At 40.4% G+C, this 22,640-nt stretch overlaps 1 protein-coding gene across 1 annotated transcript in view; it reads left to right on the forward strand.

The window, feature by feature from the left end:
- LOC116520388 (macrophage mannose receptor 1-like) overlaps nucleotides 1–22,640 on the forward strand; it is a 73,540-nt gene that overhangs the window by 32,746 nt on the left and 18,154 nt on the right. The window contains exons 22-26 of the mRNA XM_032234555.1: nucleotides 7,941–8,080; nucleotides 10,466–10,568; nucleotides 18,881–19,110; nucleotides 19,737–19,902; nucleotides 20,442–20,594. Of these exons, the coding sequence (XP_032090446.1) occupies nucleotides 7,941–8,080; nucleotides 10,466–10,568; nucleotides 18,881–19,110; nucleotides 19,737–19,902; nucleotides 20,442–20,594 (792 nt within the window). The remainder of the gene's footprint in view (nucleotides 1–7,940; nucleotides 8,081–10,465; nucleotides 10,569–18,880; nucleotides 19,111–19,736; nucleotides 19,903–20,441; nucleotides 20,595–22,640) is intronic.

The following is a 22,640-nucleotide window of genomic DNA, read 5'->3' on the forward strand; positions in this document are numbered from 1 at the left end:
TATAAGTTTTGCCACTTGAAAGGACCTGAAAGATATGAAAATGTTGCCACAATTCTTAGGATATGCTCCTTCTCTATGGCCCCATGCACATTTTCAGCCCATTCCTAACTCAAAGGTTGCCGTGCTGATAATATAAGGGCAATAAGAACCCAAAGTAATTTTACAATAATATAAAAACTGTGATTTGACAATATTATATGAGTTAAGCATTAGTTACAGCAATTACAAGTGTGTAGCTGGATTATTTTCAAAGCAGAATTTAGTAAAATGTTTATTTTTACAAGCAGCACATATCTTATGTTTTACTCATTATATTTAAAGGTTATATTGACTAAGAACCTTCACTACCCCTATAGTTATCTAAAAGGTATAAACAGAAACTTATATAGAAGTGGTGGATTGGTAATCAATTTACTACTGGTTTGCTGGTATGCGCACTTATGCAGAAGCATACGGGTGGGTAGGCAGAGCCTCCCGCTACCACCACTACTGGTTTGATTGAATCAGGCTGAACTGGCAGCAACTCACCTCTGATATGAGTTATATGGTGAGGTGAGCTCATTCATTTGGTTCAGGCTTCAGTATCATAATAGCCACTTTTATATCTCAATCTTTCGCTAGATGGGCAAAGTGACTGATGTACTGACCAATGTTCAAGGCTGTTTGAGCCTGGCTGGAGAATAGCAGACTTCAGGTCAATCCTGACATGATTAAGTAATTACGACTGTTTAGCTATTTGGCCCTGGTCGGTCAAAGACATTTTTTAAATGGGGTTACACTTCCTCATTCAGTTTGACATCTGGCCAGGGGACCTTTGCACAGGTTCATCTTTGTCACGGACATTTTCATCATTGGTGTTGCATGAGATTATACTTTCTCATTCAAAACTGGTATAGAATTTGAGGGGTGTAGAATCCACCTAGATTCATAGCCCTTGCTTGAAAAGCAGGTTGACCCTGTGGCAGAGGTGGTATTCAACAGGTTCTGACCAATTCTGAAGAACCGGTTGTGGAAATTTTGAGTAATTCAGAGAACCGGTAAATACCACCCAGGGGTGAGTTGCTCCCGGTTCGGACTGGTACACCAGAAGGGGTTCGTCAAATTTACCATACCTTTTAGACCCGTTCGTCTAATGGGACAGTACCGGAACACTCCCTCCTGCCTGCCCCCCCTCGCTCACTTGCCCCGCCCATCTGCTCCATGCTTTCCCCACCTGCCACTCACTGATTGGCTGGGTCACCAATCACTCCACCTCTGAGAGGCAGGGGTGGCTTTTTCAAAAATGTGCGAGAAAGCCTCCCCCCATTGCCCGAATGTGTGAACTGTGAAGGAAGGAGGCTGCAGGCTCATTTGCTTCAGTTACACAATCTCCTTTTGTTCTCCATCTGCCTCAACCACTCATTCGGGCAGCAGATAATGAAAGAAAGTTGCGTAGCCTGGGGCAAATGAGCCTGCAGCCTCCTTCATTCACACGTTCGGGCAGTGGAGGGGGGTTTTCTAGCACACCTTCTTTCTTTCTCCGAAGGCGTGCAAGGAAGTCCCCCCGCCCATTGCCTAAATGTGTGAACTGTGAAGAAAGGAGGCTGCAGGCTCATTTGCCTCGGCTACACAATCTCCTTTCATTCTCCGTCTCCTCATTCACTGGTTTGGGCAGCAGAGAATGAAAGGAGGTCACGTAGCCGGGGCAAATGAGCCTGCAGCTTCCTTCGTTCCTTCCTTCCCTCAGCATCTACCAAAGCGCTGCTGCCACCTCCCCTCTGCGTTAACGGCCTCCGGACTGAGTGGTAGCAAGTGATGGCGGCATGGGGAAGCTGGTGGAGGTGGCTACTGTTCTTGCCTAGTTGTGGGTCGCGCTGCTCAGCAGGCAGTGCCTCGACTCCCCCGCCACCACTGCCGCCGCTGTGCCATCTCAGCAGCAGCACCTCTCGCTCGCAGAATGTGGAGCCACAGACTCCCCCCTTTTCCACTCACCTCCTTGGGTGGGACCAGGGCGCGTGCAGGGTGAGTGGAGTTCGCGACCAACTTTAAAGTGAATGGGGCTGTTTGTGACTAAATGGGACAGAGAACATAGAGGGATGCAAGGGAACATGGAGATAATCTAGTCCACACCCCTTTCCAAGGCAGGAGTCCTTCCTTCTCTTTGAGAGCTGTCAGTGGCAAACATAAGGGAAATGGTGTGTGTGTGTGTGTGTGTCTGTGTCTGTGTCTGTGTGTGTGTGTGTATGAGAGAGAGAGAGATAGAAAGAGAAAGAAAGACAGTTGGAGAGAGTGAGATAAGAAGGAAGGAAGGAAGGAAGGAAAAGAAAGAAAATAAGTGGGGGAGAGTGACACAAGAAGGAAAGAAGGAAGGAAGGAAGGGAAGGAAGGAAAGAAAATAAGTGGAGGAGAGAGACACAAGAAGGAAGGGAGGAAGGGAGGGAGGAAGGAAGGAAGGAAGGAAACTTATGATCACAATTGAGCCCAAAATTTTGGTTGCTAAATAAGAGCGTTGTTAAGTGAGTTTCACCACATTTTCCAACTTGGCCACTCCTACCCAGTCACATAACCACCAAGCCACTTCCACAAACAGGCCACATCTGCAGAATAGGTTCTAAAAAAAATTAGAACCACTGCCCCGCCCCCATCTATTCTCTGTCTCCTCAGTCCCAGCTGATCAGGAGGAAATGGCGATTTTGCTATAACCTTTCCCTGGAGTAGGGAGTGAATGGAGATTGTACAGTATGTTTCCCCTGCCATGCCCACCAAGCCATACCATGGCTACCAAGCCACGCCTACTGAACCGGTATCTACAATTTGGATAACTCAATTCTTGGCAGCAGTTTAAAGCAAAAGATAAAATTTTATCCTTGTATTTTTCCTGACATACTTCCAAATTGTGCCTAGAAGGTTTTTAGGTTAGGAACATAGAAATGAACATAAGCATTGTATATCAGGAGAGTTTGATCTGGTACAGTAAAGCAGTTTTTAAAATCTGATATACCATATTTTTGGCATATAAGATGCACCTTTTTCCCCCCAAAAGAGGCTGAAAATCTGGGCGCATCTTATACACTGAATTCAGCATTTTTTTGCCTCCCGAAGAGCCACCCCCTTCACCAAAATGGCCATGCATACCCTTATGGAGGCTTTCAGAGAGCTCCTGAGGGCTGGGGAGGGCAGAATTGAGCAAAAATATGGCTCGTTTTTTGCCCCCACAGCCCCCAGCAGCACTCTACAAGCTTCCATAAGGCTGTGCATGCAATTTTTTTGACAAAAAATGGGCCCGTTTTTGCAAAATTTGCCAATTTCTGCTCGCTTTTGGCCTCTCACCCACCAGGAGCACTCTGCAAGCCCCTCCAAGGCTATTCATGCCTTTTTTTAAAAAAAATGGGCGCATTTTCATGAAAACGGGTCATTTTGGGGAGATTTGCAGAGTACAAAATCTTTTTTTTTCACTTTTGGAAAGCTCTTTAACTGATTGATGAGAATTACATTGATCAAGTGCTGTGCCAGCAGAAACAAAGTCTTAGTTCTCCAGATTGTCAGTTATTTTCTTCTCCAGCACATGGATAAATACACCTGGAAACATCTACCTACCTACCTATTCTCTCTCTCTCTCTCTCTCTCTCTCTGTCTCTCTCTGTCTGTCTCTCTCCGTACCTACCTACTGTATTTCTCTATCTATCTATCTATCTATCTATCTATCTATCTATCTATCTATCTATCTATCTATCTATCTCTATCTCTATCTCTATCTCTCCCTCTAGCTACGTCCACACTATCCTAGCCCCACCCACCGCTCACTGATTGGCTATCTCACCAATCTCCCCACCCACATCTAAGAACCCTATCTAAACCCACTTACCTTTTTTCCTGTTTGGCTCTCTATTGCTGCCTGCTGACTTCGAGGAGGTAAGTTAGCTGCAACTAAGCATGGGGGGGGGGGGCTGCTGCGGCCCTGCACTATAAGCAAGTCCGGTGACCTTTTGCAGCCTTGCAAGGATCCCGGGGTTGCTTTTAGCACAGGACCGCATGGCTGCCAGAAAGCGCGGGGGTGTGGATGGCGATGGGGGTTTATGTGACATGGCTGGCATCTTTGACAAGTTCGGGGACCTCACAAGGCCTTTGCAAGGTCCCTGGACTTGCCTAAAATGCCTAGCCACCAGAAAGCATGGGGGCAAGGGTGGGGGCGGCGGCAGGAGATTACACGGTGCGGCTGGTGTCTTGACAAGTTCAGAGACCTTACAAGGCCTCGGCCTTTTTTGCATTGGGGCGTGCAGCAAGAGAGAGAGAGTAAAGACTTTTTCCGATTGTTGGTGGTGAAGGTGTGGGCCTGTGCTCACTAAAGCAAGTCGGGGAAGTCCTTTGCACCAGCCAGAAAAGGTCTTCAGTCGCCCCTTCTTGCAGCACGCCCTGATGCGAAAAATGGTGAGATCAGCGTACTTGGGGCTGCTGCTGCAATGTTCAGGGAGGCTAAACCAAGCCACGTGCCTCTCCCAACTGTTTTCATGGCTTCCCAGAGTGCCAAGAACCTTTGTACTCTTCTCCATGCTCTCCTCAGTTCCTCGTGACGGCAATAGACATCCAGAAGTGGCGGGGGCTGGAAGCCCAAGGCCCCATTAGCTCCAAAAGTCGATTCTGGACATCTATTGCAGTCGTGAGGAGCCAAGGAGAGCGCGGATAAGAGGCAAAGGTTAGGGTTACTGGGCAACGTGTGGGGGGGGAGGCTGGAGCAGTTCCGCTCTGAAAGGAGGGAGAGGAAAAAGTTGGGATTCTCCCTTTTGCAGCCTTAAAATGGCAGAGAGAAGCCACTCCACTGCCCCTACTCACATAGGATCTGCAGCTCCCTTTATGCCCCTCCCGACCCCCTCCCTCCCAGGGGTCGAAGCACCTGAAAGGGACAGGCAGGCTGACACAGCTCCACTGAGAAGACATTTCTGAGAAGAGAAACTTCTCTGGTCTGGCTGCACCTGAGCTGGTGGAGCACCTCCAACCGCCGGCCCATCGCCAGGCAGACAGACAGTGCAGATGAGTTGCATGGTTGCTCCAATTGCACAGGCACTCCACCAGCTTGGGTGCAGCCAGACCCAAGAAGTTTCTCTTCTCAGAAATGTCTTCTCAGTAAAGTTGTGGCAGCCTGCCTGTCCCTTTCAGGTGCTTTGACCCCTAAGAGGGAGGGGGTCAGGGGGAGCATAAAGAGAGCCGCAGCTCCTCTGTAAATGGAGGGAGAGGAAAAAAGTTGGGATTCTCCCTGCTGCAGCCTTTAAATGGCAGAGAGAAGCTGAACACCCCCCTCCCTTCACAGAGGAGTTGCTTCTCCATTTATGTGGATGTGTGATATTTTGCAAGGACTGGGAAATCTTTCATGCAGTCTCTGAACAAGAAAAATATATTTGCATGTTAATGGGGGAAACAGGTGGGCTAATTATAATGTTAAACTATTTTTGGCTTACTATACAGATAATTTAGTGCAAAGCTGTACACAACAGTATTAGACTTCTGTGGTTTTATCTTCCTTGGTTGGTTTTGGGGAGAGCTATGGAAAGCTAAAACAAATGCTGTGTAACAAGCATGAGACATTCCTTTTGATTCATTAGAGAATTAAAACCAAACCTTATTTCAAAGGAGAGAAGTTTCATATCATGCAACTTTCATCAAAACTGTTTCACATACCCTTAAATCATGGGGGTTGGGGGAGACAATAGTGAACATCTAGGAAGTAGAGTAGTAGTGGCAAATATCTTAGAATAATACTTTGATACAACTATTATAAATTGTTCAGCAATAATTTAACTAAAAGAATTTTGCATACTATAAATAAATTGTTACTTCTTAGCAGGAAGTCCAATATTTTTTTCTTTGGATTTTCACCTTTGGCTGAGTTTTTCAGTACTCCAACATACTGTTCTTTTTTATTGGGGATATATTTATGAATTTATTTTTTTAAGCAACAGGCCAGAACCTGTTCATATTAATAAGTAGGAAATCTGTTGGACATCAAACTTATTTTAAAAGTATCATTATGTAGAACTCTTTTTAGTAGTCTGTATTATGAAAGAATTGCAGGAAAATATTAGATAAGACAGAAATAAGCTAAAATAGGGGTGGTGGTGGTGAATCAATTTCTTGGCCATGTTTTGTTACAAACTACTCTAACTGCTGCCTCTTTTTTTAGCAATAATGATTATATTGAATATGATATTAATATATAAATCATGTGATATGGTTCCAGGATCCGAGCTAGTCTATATTTGAATGGCCTGAAGGTGTGTTAACATTCAAGGAAGGTAAAGCTGCAATCTAGGAAAGACAGTTCTTGGCCCTCTAAGTACTTGGAAAATAAACCACCTGTGAACCATATGTAAAACCACCCTGATTACCATATAGAATAAAGTATGAAATAGGCTTGTATAAATCATTTGGTGGGATTTCAAAGCATTGGAAAGTTGTGGGAGTACTTTGGAACATCTGCTTCATTGACCAGATCTAGAGGAGTGCTCAGAGCTCTGTAAAAACTTGCCTAGCTTTAGTACAAATGCTAGGACTACAAGGTACTTTGGATTCTGTTCCAAACAAAGTATTGCAGAGAATACAAGACTGTAATATAGTACCTAACCGACAACTCTTTAAAGTAGATATTTCATGAATCCAGGAAAAAGTTGCTGCTGTTTTAAAAATGTAGATGCTGTGGGCTTTACATTCCTATATATTCAAAAACGGTACAAAGCCCTAACAAACATTATTATTTAATGACTTTAAGTTGTTGCCACTGCTTTGAAGTTGGGAAGTGTCAGAGTTTCTTTTGGCAACCCAAAACTGTTAAAGCGAGGAGGCTGACCATTCAGCAGGCATGTTTATAATCATTTTCCATTTCCTGTCTAAGAGGAACCACTTTACGTGTTGGGTGTCTTCATTAATATAATCTGCCCCTTTCTCCTTCTGATGCTGTTTTGTAGGAGCGGGGAGAAAGATGGGTTCTCCTTTGGTGTGGAAGAGCCCTTCCAAAAGCCCTGCCACTGTGTCTGACATAGAGGTGTCCCGCATCCCGCCTCTATGGCAGACATAGCGCCAGAGCTTTGGCGGGGCTTTTGGAAAGCCCTAGTGCTGTGTCCGCCATAGAGGCAGGATGCGGGATGCTTCTATGTTGGACACAGCACCGGGACTTTGGCGGGGCGCTCCGAAAGCCACACCAAATCCCCGGCGCTGTGTCTGCCATAGAGGCATCCCACACCCTGCCTCTATGTTGGACACAGTGCCGGGGCTTTCTGGCTTTCAGGACGCCTCTATGTCAGACACAGCGCCAGGGCTTTGGTGGGGCTTTCGGAAAGCTCTGCCAAAGCCCCACCACTGTGTCCACCATAGATGTGGGATGCCTCTATGTCAGACACAGTGGCGGGTGTCTGAAAGCCCGGCGCTGTGTCTGCCATAGATGCGGGATGCCTCTATGTCAGACACAGTGGCGGGGCTTTCGGAAAGCCCCGGTGCTGTGTCCAACATAGGGCGGCTTTTGCCCGCTTGCCTCACCAGCCATAAACCTCACCGTACATCACTGACTGCTACCCCCCCTCTCTCCCTACCTACCTACTGTATTTCTTTATCTCTATCTCTATTTTTTTTCCTCTCTCTATCCCTTTATCTACCTACCTACTTAACTACTCTCTCTCTCCCCTACCTACCTACTGTATTTCTCTCTCTTTCTCTCCCTCTCTATCCCTCTATCTACTTACCTATTTTTTTTAAAAAAAATGGCTCTTCAAACCCTTGGTGTGTCTTATACTCCATTGTGTCTTATACTCTGAAAAATATGGTAATCAAAGTAAACTTAAAAAGTTTAACTAATTTTGTTGTATTTATTTTGTGCAATGACAATAAAGGCTATATTAAAAAGGATGGAACAAAATATAATAAATAACAGGTCTGCCAAATACTTTATTGTAAAATATATCTGCATTTCCCTCCAGCTTTTCTCACAGTAAATTTAAAAAGTGCTGCAGGTGATACTTGGATTGGATTCATTGACAAGAGTTCACATTTCCTCTGGACTGATGGGAGTGGAGTCTATTTTACAAATTGGGCTAAAGGATCACCCCGTTTAACCAATGTAAGTTCAAATTGTTGGGGTTTTTTCCTGTTCTATGTATCCACAAATCTCCTTGATGGTGAATTCCTGCAATGATACAGGAGAGAGGGAGGGAGGGAGAGAGAGAGAGAGAGAGAGAGAGAGAGAGAGAGAGATATTAGATAGAGATAGATAGATAGATAGATAGATAGATAGATAGATAGATAGGTAGGTAGGTAGGTAGGTAGGTAGGTAGGTAGGTAGGTAGGTAGGTAGGTATAGGTATAGGTATAGGTATAGGTATAGGTATAGGTATAGGTATAGGTATAGGTATAGGTATAGGTATAGGTATAGGTATAGGTATAAATCAGTGTTTCCCAAAGTGTGGTACGCGTACCCCCAGGGGTACGGGAAGAGTTTGGTGGGGGTACACGTTGCACTGGAGTTTGGTGGGGATCACGTGGGAATATCACAATAGGAGAAGATATCTTTAATGTTATGAATACATTTATGCAAGAGAACAAAATTGATTGGAATAGATGTGTTGGAATAAGCACAGATGGAGCAAAAAGTATGGTCGGAATTAATAAAGGAGTCGTTGCAAAAATTCAAAATGTTGCTCCAAATGTCATATCCACACATTGTTGCATACACAGAGAGGCTTTGGCAACACGTAAGATGCCCGCTGATCTATAGAAAGTTCTGGATGAAAGCGTGAAAATCATTAACTACATTTTTTTATGTAGTTATGAGGGGTACTCAGCGTTTTTTATGGGGGATACTCAGCGTTACGAAAATTATAGAAGGGGTACACATATGTCAAAAGTTTGGGAAACACTGGTATAGATATAGATATAGATAGAAAAGACTCCCTTTTTGTGTGATGACTGGCCATATATATTTAATAAATGAATAAACCAAGTCTAGAAAAAGAATTATGATTGTGAAGAGCTTATAAAAAACCCTTATTAGGGCAAAAAGTAATTTGAAACATTTGAGCTCAGAGTATGATCTAAACATCAAAACGCACTAACTAAACTGGGTGGTTGAAGTGCAAAGTTGCTCTCAAAAGCCTCTAGGACAGTTTTTCTTTCTATTTTTTTCTCATATTGCCAATGGTATAAGAGTTTCACTGGAAGAATATTGTATGTAGTTTCAAAGTTAACTCCATCCGGCCCAACTATCCTGCATCTGTGTACACTAAGCTTCTGTTTGCGCAAGTGTTTAGTTTGTCTTAGGCAAAGGAGGCAGAATGTGTAGCTTAGGAGCATCCCATCTGAAATCTTCTATAGGATTTTCAAAGGCAACAGGCATACCTTAAAATGTAAAGTAAGAGGTTCTTGAGACCAATCCTTTAGGGTGTATAACTCAGATCTTTTCTGTCTTTTAAATAAGAAAAGTCTGCTGTGCTTTCTCCTCATCAATAGAGGGTGATATAATGCCAAAAGGAATTCAATCTTACTCCTGTCTCTCTACTTATGAATGAAAAAATATGCCATTGGATATTATGTTTTGGAGAATTTTACTATTGCCAACACTCCTTTAAAGAAAAAAAAATATCTAGTAAAATGAAATTTAAAAATAAAAAAATCTATAGAATTAAAAAATATAAATATATAAAATTAAAATAAGTATGGAGAAAAAGGACCCTGCCAGGTTTAGAATGCCTGATACATGGTTTAGTGGTTTATTCGACTTGTATGCCGCCCTATTCCCAAAGGGACTCAATACATAAAGCTAGTTACATCCTTCAAATTCACAGAAGTGATTTGATTCTGATGGCTGCTTAGCTTTGATGTATGCAATGAGCCGTGCACAGTATCCCAAAGGGCAAAGCTTTGGTGACACAAGCAAAGAACTAATTTCCCATCTTAGGCCCTAGAAGGTCCAGTGTGGCATCTTTGAAGGCTTCTCCAGTTTGTCTCCATGATTGTGTATGTGTACGTATCACTTTTGATGGGTTTGCCAAAGAAGCATGCTATAGTGGCTCTGTACATGTACACTGGGACTTTTGGGAAGAGATGGGTATCTAAAGGGTTCCTTTACATAAAATGGCATGTTCTGCACAATCCGTTATTTTCATGAAGTACCCCGACTATAAAGATTCATTAAAGACAGTTGTTAGAAACTTCCTTTTCCCCCTTCCAGTTCTATACTATAGGCAGTGGCAGCATCTTCCTTTGATGATGGAGGCTTAAATGCTTCTATTGAATATGCTTTAGGATGCTTCTGTGCTAGATGCTATAGGACATTATGACAAATGACAGATACTCTGACGGGGATCATCTTATATAGTTACCAAGAACAAAAAAAGCACACACAATTATTTTCTCTTTTGAGATTGTAAAGGAGGGGTTTCAGAAAGATTGTTCCAATCATGATACCAGTGACTGCATTTGGCTTTCTTGCTATGCATAAATATTGTAGGGTCGTTGCGTTTTTATGCTGAGAAAGCCTGAAAGGTTTGCAGGACATTGGAGAGTTGGATCCTGTTCTTCTAAGCGGAGCTACATCTGCCAAAAAAACACTGGTAAGTTTATAGAAGTCTTCAGAAATTTGTAGGATCCAGATGTGGTGTCTGGTTGGATGTGGCTTCCTATTGGTTGATTGGTATGTTGATGCCAGCTGTTGACTGTGGTTTCCTTGTGCTGCCACATGCTTGGCTCCAATGGACCTAATAAGGTGGTGGTAAATCAGCATTCCTGTTGACTGACAAGGGACCCATTTCTCAGCTTCAATCATTTCCCTGACTCTCTTTTTATCTGCTTGGCCAACAATCTTAGTAGCTGAAAAATTAAATGTCCTTGTCCAGGGATGAGGCTACCATGAGTTCAGATCTCCTCATCTGACCTCTTGCTTGTGTTCTTGCAATTAGCTTCCTCTTCATTTGTCCTACATAGTCACAGGGGTAAGCCATGCATGGAATCCAGTAGATTACATTAGAAGTGTCTCCCATCTATTTGGAAAGCATGATTTCTCTTTGTATCAGGGCAGTGTGTGATGCCCATTCTAAATCTTGTAAACTGCAGTTCTACATCTTCCAAATATTTTTGATGCATGGAAGGATGCCCATGTGCAGTAGTTGGTCTTATACCTTCTTTCTTCATTTCTCTTTCTTGCATATTATGCAGGCGTCTTGTAAAAAATATCTGTCAATATTGTTCTCGCTGAAATTAAATTAAACATTTAATTTAGATTATCTTCTACAGATTAATATCAGAATTCAAAAAAAGCAATTAGTGATCTTTGATATTGATGATTAGAAGGTATAGATTCTAGAAAGAAGAGTAATATGATGCATCTTGAAAAAGACAGAGAAGTTAAACATACTATATATGTTTGTAGTTATAACTTCTGTTCTAATTATTGGAAGCCATTTGTTTATATATTTTCTTTCTTTTCTTCCTATTTTTATTCAACTATTTTTCATTTCTTGAACTTTTTATTTTTCCCTAATTACTTTCCTTTTATTTTTTTCTCTCCCTTATTTTATATTACGTTGTACTAGTTTTTAGCTTTTTAAAAAGCTTTAATACAAATTATATACATAAAAAGAAAAAGCTGGGGGGATGGGACACAAACATGTTTGAGCCAAGTAAGATGGCAATATGTCAGATATGCTAACCAAGAAAATACTTTGTAAAAAAATGTATAGAAATTGTAAACTTAAATCACAGAATCATCAACTTCAGGAAGTATTTAAATGTAGTGAACTAATAAACATAATTGTGATACCAAATACCTGAAGCCCAATGTAGAGGCTTTTAGTAGCATTGAATCAGTTATTTGGCCAAATGGCCTAAACTATTTCCAAAAAAGCACTCTCCTTCTCTTGTACTAGAGATTTAATGAAACAAGAAGTCAATAAAATTGTTTTTAAAACTAATATTTAGACTGAAAGTTATAGCCTGAATAATTAAGTTTATATCTTTTTTTTTTAATTTTTAAAAAAGATTTTATTGGTAAAAAGAAAATACAACATCCATAACTTGTAAAAAACAATACAACTACATTTCGAGATATTCCCATACTATCAAATCATTATAAACATCAAAGGTTAGGTATCTTATTCCTTCCCTCCCTCTTCTCTTCCCTCATTTCTTCTTTTCCATATCCTTTTTTTCCCTCCCCCCCTTACTACCTTCTCCCCTGCCTTCTTTTCTCCTTTCCTCCTTTCCTTCCCCCTCCTTTCCCTCCCTCGGTCCCCCCCTCCTTCTCACATACCTTTCCTCCTTCCCTTCCTCTTTCCCTCCTCCTTCCTTTTCTCTTAATCTCCCTCCTTTCCTCCCTCCTTCCTTCCTTCCTTTCAACTCTCCTTCTCTCTTTCTTTCCCTCCCTCTTTCCCTCTTTACTACCCTCTCCTCTTCCCTCCCTCCTTCCTCCCCCGGTTTCTTCTCTTTCTTTTCTCCTTCTTTCTTCCCACCTTCTTTCCCTTCTCTTCTTTCTCTTCCTCCTCCTTATCCTTCCCCCCTTCTTCTGCCTTTCCTGTTCCTCTCCTTTCTCCTCTCCATCCTGACTTCCCTACTATCCTCCTTCCCTCCCCTCTAACCTTTGTTACATTTACATATTTTCCTCTGCTGAGGACAACCTGGTTCTCTTTTCCTTTCCTTGCTTAAGGAGGCAAGGATTATAAATCCTCTCGCCTCATCTAAAATGAAGTTTAATTGCTAATTCCAAGCAGGTAGTTATAGCGGATTTCCTATCAGCTTTTTTAAGTTTTCCCAACATTGTGGTCTAACCAAATTGCTCGACAGTGGGTTCTCACCCCTAATACATTTCTCCTTTCGCTTATCTCTCAGTTGTTGTATATTGTTCATTTATTGGTTTAATCGTATTAGGTTAGTCAGCTATCTCTTTTTGTGTCTAAGTCTTCACTGACTCATCAAGCCATTTGTACAGCTTCTCCCAGACTGTGTAAAAGTCTGTATCTTCTTTGTCGTTAATTCGCATCGTCAATCTGTTCATTTCTGCTAGTTCTAAAATTTTATTCATCACCATAGTGTTGGTGGGGGCATTTTCACTCTTCCAGCACTGTGCGTAAACAATCCTTGACGCTGTCAGAATATGGACTAGGAGGTATTGATTAGATTTGCTTATTTTTTGATCTATTATCCCTAATAAGAAAGTTTCCGGCTTAAGACATAGTTTAATTGACAAGATTCCATTCAGCCATCCTAGTATTTGCTTCCAATACGCTTTGGCAACCGGACACGTCCACCACATATGGTAGAACGTGCCCAGCACTGTTTTACATTTCCAGCATATGACCGAAACTTTTGAAGACATTTTCGCCAGTCTTGTCGATGGGAGATGCCAGCGGTAGAACATTTTATATATATTTTCTTTATAGGCCGTCGATTTTGTCAATTTTAGGTTCCATTCCCAGACTCTTTCCCAGTCGTCTAGGTCTATTGTGTGGCCGATGTTTTGGGCCCAGGTTACCATGACTTCTTTTACTCTTTCTGCTTCCGTTTTTCGAATCAGTAAGCAGTTGTATATTTTTGAAATTAGTTTCTCATCTGGGCCAATTAAAATTTTATCTAATTCCTGGTTCTTGTTCTGGAAGCCGAGTTGTGCTAGATCGAATTTGTGTTTGTTCTGAATTTGAAGATATGGCCACCAATCGATGTTTATTCCCTTATCAGCCAAATTTTCCCTGGGGTTTAGTTTGTTTTGGTCGTCTAGCAACTGTTGGTAGGTAACAATTTTATCCAGATTTATCAAATTCGGGTATATCAGGGCTTCCATCGGAGATATCCATTTAGGTAGTTGCGTGTAGTATTTCCTTCTAATTTCCAGCCAGTCCTTAATTAATACCCCCCTTAAATGGTGTCTACTAAAGTAATTGTGGATTTTATTTCCCTCGCACCATAAGTAGTTGTGCCACCCGTATTGCAGGTCGTGGCCCTCTATTGTTAAGATTCTTTTATTAGCTAACATTACCCATTCTTTTATCCACATAGTTGTTGCTGCTTGATGATATGTTTTCCATTCCGGTAAGCCCATTCCCCCTTGAGTTCTTTTATCCTGCAGATGCATATATTTTATTCTGGGCTTTTTACCATTCCATATAAAGTTTCGAATCATTTTGTCCAAATCATTATAAAATTTTTCCCCTAACTTGACCGGTGCCGTTTGAAATAAGTAGAGGATTTTTGGCAAAACATTCATTTTAATTACTGCGACTCTTCCCATCAGTGATAATTGTAGTCTTGACCAGGTTTTTAAGTCCTTTTGAGTATTCTGTAACAACTTATCAGTTGTCTTCTTTTATGGAAGAGCATTTCGCAGACAGCCAGATCCCTAAATACTTAATTTTTTTAGTTACCTTTAATTCCATTGTTTTCTCTAGTTCTCCAATCTGGTTTTTGGGAAAGTTTTTTATAATCATTTTTGTTTTTTCCTTGTTTATTTTTAAACCGGCCACACACCCAAAGTTCTCAATGTCCTTCATCAAATTCGGTCCTGAAAGTAAGGGGTCTTCCACGATAAAGACCATGTCATCCGCGAAGGCCTGTACTTTGTATTGTTCTTTTTTATGGTCAAGCCCCTAATTTCCTGATTTGATCTTATCCGATTTAAAAGAACCTCTAGTGACATAATAAATAGTAGTGGGGAGAGCGGGCACCCTTGTCTAACACCCTTTCCAATTTGTATCCTCTCCGTTAGTTCCCCGTTGACTATGATATTTGCAGATTGCCGTGAATATATAGATTCTATAATCTTAATGAATTTGTCGCCAAATTTCATCATTTTTAGTTGAGTGGTTAGAAAGTTCCAATCTAGATTATCAAAGGCTTTCTGGGCGTCGACAAAAATTAATGCGAGTTGTTTCTCGGATCTTGTTTCATAGAATTCCAGGGTATCAATTATTATTCTTGTATTGTTTCTAATATGTCTTTTTGGGAGAAAGCCGTTTTGATCCGAGTGGATACTTTGATTTAATATTATTTTTAGTCTTTCCACCAATATTGAAACAAAAATTTTGTAATCTGCGTTTAACAGGGATATGGGTCTGTAATTTTGGACCTTGCTACTGTCCGCCTCTTCCTTTGGTATTAGGGTGATGTAAGCTTCCCCCCATGATTTTGGGACCCTACCATTTTGTAGTGCCTCATTACATAGTTCTAATAATTTGTCTTCCATGGTATTTTGAAGTTTTTTATATATTTCCGATGGAAGCCCATCCGGCCCAGGTGTTTTATTGTTTTTTTGTTTTTGAATGGCCTTTTTCAGTTCTTCTTGTGTAATTTCTTTATCGAGCATCTCTCTCATCTCCTCCGACAAGACTGGAAGTTTCTGCTTTATAAGGTATTTTCTAATGTCCTGTTCACTAATTTCGTCTTGTTTATATAGTTTCCTATAATAGTTCTGTACGATCTTTTTCTTTTCTCCTATTTCTTGTTTCAAATTCCCCTCCTCGTCACACAATTGTTTAATAATTCTTTTGACCTTCTCCTTTCTTATTTTGTGGGCCAACCATCTCCCAGTTTTATTTGCATGTTCAAAATAATTCTGCTTCATTCTCTTAATGTTTTGTGCTATTTCCTCTTGAGAGATCAAATTTATTTGGTGTTTAATTAACTCTCCTTTTTCCCTGTGTCTACTGTTTTCTGGCTCTTTCTGGGTCAGCAGTTCCGTCTCTCTTAATTCTTTGTTCAGTGTATTAAGTTTTTCCCTGTGCACTTTGTTTCTTCTTCTTATATAGGCTATAGATGTTCCCCTCACAACTGCCTTCATCGTGTCCCAAACATTTTGTATTGAGGTCTGCTCTTTACAGTTTTCTTTAAAGAAGTAGCCCAATTCCTTTTCTATTTGTTGTACAAATTTTTTCTCTTGTAGTATGTTCTGGTTTAATGTCCACCTAGCTTTTATCCTTGCCTTCCCTTTCCATTGCCATAAGACTGGGTGGTGGTCGGCCCATTTGTTGGTTGTTATTTCAATATTTACAGTATCCATGAGTAGTTCCGAGTTTGACCAAACCATGTCGATACGGGACCATGAATTATGTGGATGGGAGTAAAACGTGTACTGTTGCATCTTGTCATTCATTGTTCGCCAGACATCATAAAGATCTAATTCCTTCACCATATTTACATAGGCAGACGGTAGTTTCCTTCTTGTACTTTTCTTGTGTGTACCCTTATAGTCCATCTTACCGTCTGCTATAGCGTTGAAATCCCCTAGAATACATATATTTTGCCACTCTATTTCATTTATCCTCTTATATAGATTAACATAAAATCTCTCTTGTTTTTGGTTTGGGGCATAAATTCCAACTAGTAAATTTTTTTTCCCACCATTCATTATCTCCACCATTAATACCCTACCATCTTTGTCTGCATGTATTAATTTGGGGTTCAACCATTCTTTTATATACATCACAATTCCTCTTTTTCTGGTTTGTGCTGACGAGCAGAATGTTTTACCTAGTTTTGGACAGACCAACAGGTTGTTGTACTTTTCTTTAATGTGGGTCTCCTGAAGACAGATTACATCTAACTTTTGTTTCACTAGATCCAACAGTACACGTTTTCTTTTGGAAGTTATGTTAAGACCATTTACATTTGCTGATAGTACATTCGTTTCCCATTCCTCAATTCCATTACACGTTATTCGCTTTGAGGGCACCTTTAGATCATGTCTCGATGGGTGACCTTGCTCTCGAATCTTCTCTGCCATATCTCTCTCGCTCTCTGGCCTCTCCCGTCCCCCGCCCCTCTGGTTGAGTTTCAGTTATAGTGTCCTCCTGTCTTAAAAGTCCTTCTTTATTAAACCTCTCATCGTCTGCTAGTAAAAGTTCCTGGAATTCTTGAGCTTTCGCCAAGGTATCTATCCGGTATTTCTTTTCCCTCCATGTTATCAACATTCCTTCTGGAAGGAGCCATCTGAACTGGATTCTGTCTCTGTTTAAACGTGTGGAGAGGAAGTTGTATTTCATTCTCTTCTCTCTGACTCTCCCTGGAGTCTGTTTTAAGATGAGAATTTCTTTACCCTTGTATGTTAGAGAATCCCCTCTTATTGTACTTAGAATGTCCTCTCTCAGCTGCCTTCTCAACACCCTCACATGGATCTCCCTCGGAAGCCAGTGGCGTCTCGCGAAGCCTGTATTGACTCTATAGGCTTCGTCCAGTTCGTTAATAACCTCTTTTTTCGGCCTGTCGAGGACTAAACCCAGGATTTCTCCAATCAGCTCCCGGAGGTTTTCATCTTTTGCTTCCTCCACGTTTTGTAGTCTTAAATAATATGCTGATCGCTCTAATTCTAGCTGGAGGATGGCCTCCTCCAGGCTTGAGTTTATAGATTCCAGATTGTCTTCTACTTTGTCTATCCTTTTTTCCGCTATTTCCGTTCTCCCCTTAACATTTTGAATTTCCTGCTCATTTTTCAGCAGCGCTGTTTGTATTACTCCTATACGTTCCTCAATTTTTCCCATATTGTTTCTTACTTCATGCATTTCATTCTTTACTTCCTCCAGGCCTTTGGTGACACTTTCACCCATCTTCAATATTGCCTCTTGTAGGGAGTCCATTGTTCCACCTGGTCTTGTAGGGTTGGGGCTGCCTTATCTCCCGTTTGCCTGCCCTCAGGGGACTTTTCCCTCACCGGGGTAGATAGGGGAGTTTGCTTTTTACTCCCTTTAATTAAAGTTACTGTTTTTGTTGCCATTTGCTTTGATTCAGCTCTTCCCCTTTAAGGTGCAAGTCTAGTACCTTCTGAATGGTGTTTGAGTAATTATACAGAGCCCGGGGTACATACAAGGTAATTAAGCTGGAGCAGGGCTGTGAAATATAGGCTCAGTTAATTCTATAGTATCTGGGAGAGTCAGGAAGAGAACCGTTTCAGCGTGATACGACAGGGTGCAGGAGAGGCCAGGAAGTATTTAGAACTCACCCATCAATCTCTTCCTGTTGTCAGTGTAGTGTTTTCCTTCTGCTGTCTCTGGCTGTAATATGACACCGCGTACTTAGTGGTTTAAAGTTGGTTCAAACCCTTGTGATTAAGCTTTTTCCCTTTTTCCCAGGCAGGCAAATCCAGCTGACTGTCTTTCTCTCCTCCGTCTCGTCCTCCGTTAATCCTCAAATTTAAATAGTCCAAAGCCTCAGTCTTCCTCTATCCACTCCGTCAATCAGCTTTCACAAAAGTTTCCTGTTTGTCTTTACTAGCCGCTTCAGATAAATGCGCCCACACACGTATCTGTACTTATTGCAGTTAAGTTGTTTATCTTTTAGATTTAGGCTTTTAAATCAGATCTTGTGATTACCGTCATTCGATCCGCTATGTTCCCTGCTGCTGTCTCTCCCTTCCTTATTAGTGGCTGGCAGTCACGTCTTCTGGTCGGCCATTAATCAGCCGACCTCTTTTGCACGAACTCTGAGGGAGCCTCTTGCTTTGTGGGGGGAGATCGCCTTTCACCCTCCACTGCACAGATGTTTCCCCTCTCCAAAGGTCCTCGCACCTCGAAGGGACCTTGCCTATTACGGCCACGCTCGTGCAAAGACCGGGTGAACCGAACAGAGAATCTGTCAGCAGCTCATTCCGGCGTGACGCCCAATTAAGTTTATATCTGTACTGGTGTTCAGAGGATATCTTTAGTTCATGAATTCACATATTTGAACTAATTAAACATATATGTTTAATGTTATGCTTCAAGAAGTTCTCCTTAAAGTAACTCACTCTATTTGTTTAATGTGCTTTTGATTTTTTAGTATTAAATGTTCCCATAGTATGGAACTGAGAGAATATTTTAAGAAAAGATAGCAATTAAATATTAAGGGTTTTCAAAATTTAAAAAAAAAAGCAGAACTGTGTGAGATCCTGATTTTCTTTTTTAAAAAATAGGTCCTGAACCTTACTCTGAACCAACAGTTCCAGCATCTCACTATATCAGTTATGGAAATAGCAGCTATTCTATGGTTAGTACCAAGATGACCTGGGAAGAAGCAAGAAAGAAATGTGAATCTGAAAATGCAAAACTTGCCACCATTGTAGACCCCTATGCAGAATCATTCATATGGCTGCAAGCGCTCCAACATAAAGAGCCTCTATGGATTGGACTAAGCAGCAAAGAGGTAAGAACAGAATCTATACATCCACAGTGAAGTCCTATATTTAAAATTGTATACTTGGAAAAATTGTCACATAGATAAGGAACTCAAGAAAAGGAGTTTGTGAGATTAGAAGGTGTTGTGGATGCAGGTGATCCCTGTTTAGCAACTATATTTGGGATTGGTGACTTAAACAAAAACATCACTAAGTGAAACTGCAACTTTGATTATTATGATCTTAAGGTTGTAAATGCAAAGATTAGTCATAAAGATACTCCTTTATCACTGTTGTAAGTGCCAAGATTACTAAATTAGGCACCTGACTTGACATATATGTGGCCATTTCCTAAATGGACCTTGAAGACTAAATGCTTTGATAGAATTGATTTATTTCTGTAATTGATTTACATTGTTTCCATTTTAAGCAGTTCTGGGTGGTCCTCTCCTATTCACTACAACCAAGACTAACAGAACTGCTGTTGCTAAATGATGTTGTCACACCATGTTTCACTAAATGCGTGCTTTGCTCAGCAATGTAAATTCCTGTCCCACTTAGAGTTGTTAAGTGAGGACTGGCTATAGTGAAATTAAACCAATAATACTTTGCATTGCACTTCTTGTAATTATTCCCTTATGCATTTTGGTTTCAGAGTGATGCTAGGTACAAGTGGATTAGTAACTGGAGGCTAGCGTACACTAACTGGGCTGCCGAAGAACCATTGCATAAGGTAGCCTGTGTCTACCTAGACACTGAGGGTTATTGGAAAACAGGAAATTGCAGTGAAAAATATTTGTCTGTTTGCGAGAGATATTATGGTAAGAAAAATATATAGACATAAATAATATGTCTATTTTAATAGAGTTTATGTATTGCACTAATTTTCAGTTAGTACCTAATTACTACAATAGCAATATAGCAATAGCAGATTTTTATATACCGCTTCATAGGGCTTTCAGCCCTCTCTAAGCGGTTTACAGAGTCAGCATATTGCCCCCCCCAACAACAATCCGGGTCCTCATTTTACCCACCTCGGAAGGATGGAAGGCTGAGTCAACCCTGAGCCGGTGAGATTTGAACCGCTGAACTGCTGATCTAGCAGTCAGCTGAAGTGGCCCACTGCGCCACCTCGGCTCTATATGCAAAGTGGCTCATATCAACAAAAAGATAATACAAATTTTCAAAAACAGGTGGTTATTAAAGTTTCAAACAGAAAATGACACTTTTATTTTATATCTTGTTCTGTTTTTCACTATACTGCTTATTATTACTACTATTATTAATCATTTTATTAGTAACACATTGTTAAAACATATGCATTTTATTTAATAAAGAAAACATATTTGTTTCGTAACAGGTGTAGTGCCAACTGAGATTCCACAGTTGCCAGGAAAATGCCAAACCTCCAAAAACAGCCGTATATCTTGGATACCTTTTAGAGGTCATTGCTATAAAGTTTATGTTTTAAAGAGATCTTGGCCAGCAGCAGTTCTGATGTGTACTCAGATAGGTTAGTACCATTTTGAGCTACATAATAATAACAATAATATTCAATTCTTAGGGAAATTGCTAGTGTGTACATTATGGTTTGCCAATTGCACAGTGACAGATAGGACAGCACTCCAGAGGGCTAACAACATTGCCCAGAGGATCGTTGGTTGCCCTCTCCCCTCTTTGGAAGAGCTTTATAGCTCCCTCTGCCTTGCGAAAGTTCAAAACATTCTTAAAGATCCATCTCATCCTGGGCACCCATTTTTTGAAGTGTTATACTCTGGCAGACAGGACAGGATAATAAAAACAAGGACAACAGGCTCAAAAGCAGTTTCTATCCCAGAGCAGTAACTATATTGAATTCTACGGTATAGTGTAATATTAATGCAATATCAGGGGTTTTCAATTCAATTGTATAGAAAGCAAAGAATGTGTGTTTGTCCTTTATTTTTATAGTTATAATGTACGCTGAAGATGGCATTTAATTTTGTTGTATGAGGTGCAATGACAATAAACTAAACTAAACTAAATTTACAATTATTTTGAATACAGAAATCTGTGTCAAATCCAGCAAGCAACCCCAGGTTTTATCATATTTTATTCTATCCTACAAAGCTCTTGAAAGAAGAGAGTGAGAATATAGGAAGATGTCATTTGGAATGAGTATAATATAAAGTGACATAAATATTTTTCTACTTTTCACATCCACTGAAAATAATTACTAAAAGGAATGCTTCAACTGAACAAAAACTTCTGATAGGATGAAAGCAGAAACTTTCAGTGAATTTCATGATACAAGGCTAGAATGCTAGTTATTATAAAGATAAGATTCAGAGAAGCATTTATCACTAGATCCCTGATCACTTGAAGCCACCTAGCAGATGTAGTCACTTGAGACTTAGTATGATTGTTTAAGGGTCTTCAATATGTTTGGACATACCTAGAAGAAATGTGCACATGACAGCTCAGAAAGCAAAGTTGCAAACACTTTATCTTACTAGCTGCCATGTTACCTTCTGGGCATATTCACATATACTCACCTGAGCTCAAGAAGACCTTGATGAAAGATTAAAATTAATCTTAAAGGTTAACATTAACATTGATGAACAGGGAAATAGCTATGTCTAATCTAAAAAAGAAAAAGATTAGGGGTAACGTGATAGCTCCCTGCGAGTACTTAAGGAGCACTCACAGAGATGAGGGATTGACTTATTCTCCAAAGCATCTAAGAGTAGGATACAAAGCAATGGGTGGAAGCTCATTAAAGATATAGCCTACCTAGATCTAAGGAGAAATTTCCTCACAGTGAGAACAATTAATCAATGGAACCATTTGTCTACCCAAATTTTGGGTGCTCCTTTACTCAAGAGTTTCAAGGAAATTTTAGACATTCATTTGTCCAGGATGAAATAAGAACTCCTGCCTTGGGAAGGTGGTTGGACTGGAAGACCTCTAAAGTCCCTTCCATCCCTATGATTTTATGATGCATTTGTGCTGATCCTTTGGGCAAATGCTGTTCAGCTTCAGGGAGCGAATCAAGAGAGATATTTTGATAAAAATACAGAATGTGCCTGAGTACTTGTCATTTATTATTTGCCATCATTTTATTCTGTTTCTATAGCTAATGACATACAAACTCATCAAATTACATCATAATTCTATGTAATAATGAATTCATTATAATATATTTTCTTTTACAGAAGAAAATCATATATATGATATTGGAAAGCAATAATTGTAATTTTTGGAAGCTTTTTTAAAAAGCATCTTAAAAATAGAGAATATTTTGAAATATCAGCTTCTTTGGAAGACTTGCTAGTTTTCCTGATTTTTTTTTTTTAATATTTTGGTGGGGCTCTTCAAATACTGTGGAGAATTTAGAACAAAATAAATTTGTCTTTCCAATAAAGGAGAATAATTGTAACTCAGGGTTGAAATGAGGGCCCCTTGTTCTTTCTCAGCTTGACTGCTTTCTTGCACATGTTTTGTTACCCAAATCAGATAACATCATCAATGCTGCATTGATGATGTTACCAACTTTGAGTAATGAACATATGCAAGAAAA

The sequence above is a fragment of the Thamnophis elegans genome, chromosome Z (assembly GCF_009769535.1).
Source record: "Thamnophis elegans isolate rThaEle1 chromosome Z, rThaEle1.pri, whole genome shotgun sequence".
NCBI classification, from domain to species: Eukaryota; Metazoa; Chordata; class Lepidosauria; order Squamata; family Colubridae; genus Thamnophis; species Thamnophis elegans.